At 53.5% G+C, this 1,139-nt stretch overlaps 1 protein-coding gene across 1 annotated transcript in view; it reads right to left on the bottom strand.

Annotated features, from left to right (window-relative positions):
* Positions 1 to 311: 311 nt before the first annotated feature.
* LOC127000986 (uncharacterized) overlaps positions 312 to 1,139 on the bottom strand; it is a 1,875-nt gene continuing 1,047 nt past the window's right edge. The window contains exon 2 of the mRNA XM_050865160.1: positions 312 to 1,139. This exon is cut by the window's right edge and continues 231 nt beyond it. Within this exon, the coding sequence (XP_050721117.1) occupies positions 312 to 1,139 (828 nt within the window).

The raw sequence follows: 1,139 nt of genomic DNA, 5'->3' as shown, positions 1-1,139 counted from the left end.
ATGTCCAGGGCGATGACGAAAGTGTCGCGTCCTCTGTCGAGGTTATGCTGCCAAGCAGAGGACATGCTGAGGAGGATGTCGTTGGCAGACCTGTTGGAGCGGAAGCCATACTGTCTGTCGCTGAGAATGTGGTGTGTGTTGAAGAAGCCTGAGATCCTCTTGGCAAGAATAGATTCAAAGGTTTTGCCAAGGACGGACAGGAGAGAGATTGGCCTGAAGTTACAAGGATCTGTCTTCTTTCCTTTTTTGTGTATGGCTGCCACGTTAGCAGCTTTCCAGAGGGAAGGCCACTTGCTGGTGTTAAGGCAGCTCTAAAAAATGGTGGTGATGGGGCCTGCAAGCTGGGCTGCGCAGTGGTTGAGGATGTGTGGAGATATCCCATCTGGTCCAAGGGCCTTCTTGGTGTCGACCTTGAGCAATTGTTGCTTGACATCCTCAGTGGTAATAGTGATGAATTGGAGAGAGGCGGTGTTGAGTTGAGCCATGGCAGGTGGGTGACGTTCAGGGTCAGGGACAGTCATCTTCCCTGAGAAGTATGCTGCCAATACCTCTGCCTTGTCGTTGCTTCTGGTGGCTACCGAGCCGTCCGCCCTGTCTAATGGAGGAATTTGGTCTTCAGGAGCGAGGCCTTGTTGGTCCTTGAGGGCAGTCCACCAAGCCTTGCTTCCCACAGAGCGGCCAGAGAGTCGTGACTTCAAGTCGTCCTGCCATCGTTGTTGAGCCAAACGCTGCACACTTCGCATGTTGGCACACTCTTCTTTGTGGAGCAGCTTGTTTATATAGGTTGGATGTTCTTTAAAGCGTCTCCATGCCCTGCTCTTAGCGTCGGCAGCCATCCTACACTCGTACCCAAACCAAGGCTGGTCACGAGGCTTGACCTTGAAGGTATGGTTAGGGACGTAAGTGTTCTGAAGGGAAAGAACAGTACTTGTGAAAGTGCTGACCTGTTCGTCCACGTCACCTGTGAGGATGGTATGCCAGGGAGTGCAACAGAGGGCTTCCTGAAGTCCCTCCCAATCGGCTTTGCCCCAGAGCCAGTTAGTACGCATCATAGGGGCGTCCCTCAGTGTGGCGACTTGAATCGTGCTGAGGACAGCCAGGTGGTCTGAGGATCCCACGGCACCAAGGGGACGACAGGT

Source organism: Eriocheir sinensis, chromosome 19 (genome assembly GCF_024679095.1).
Source record: "Eriocheir sinensis breed Jianghai 21 chromosome 19, ASM2467909v1, whole genome shotgun sequence".
NCBI classification, from domain to species: domain Eukaryota; kingdom Metazoa; phylum Arthropoda; class Malacostraca; order Decapoda; family Varunidae; genus Eriocheir; species Eriocheir sinensis.
The sequence above is the reverse complement of the archived record's forward strand: the minus strand, read 5'-3'. Positions and strand labels throughout refer to the sequence as shown.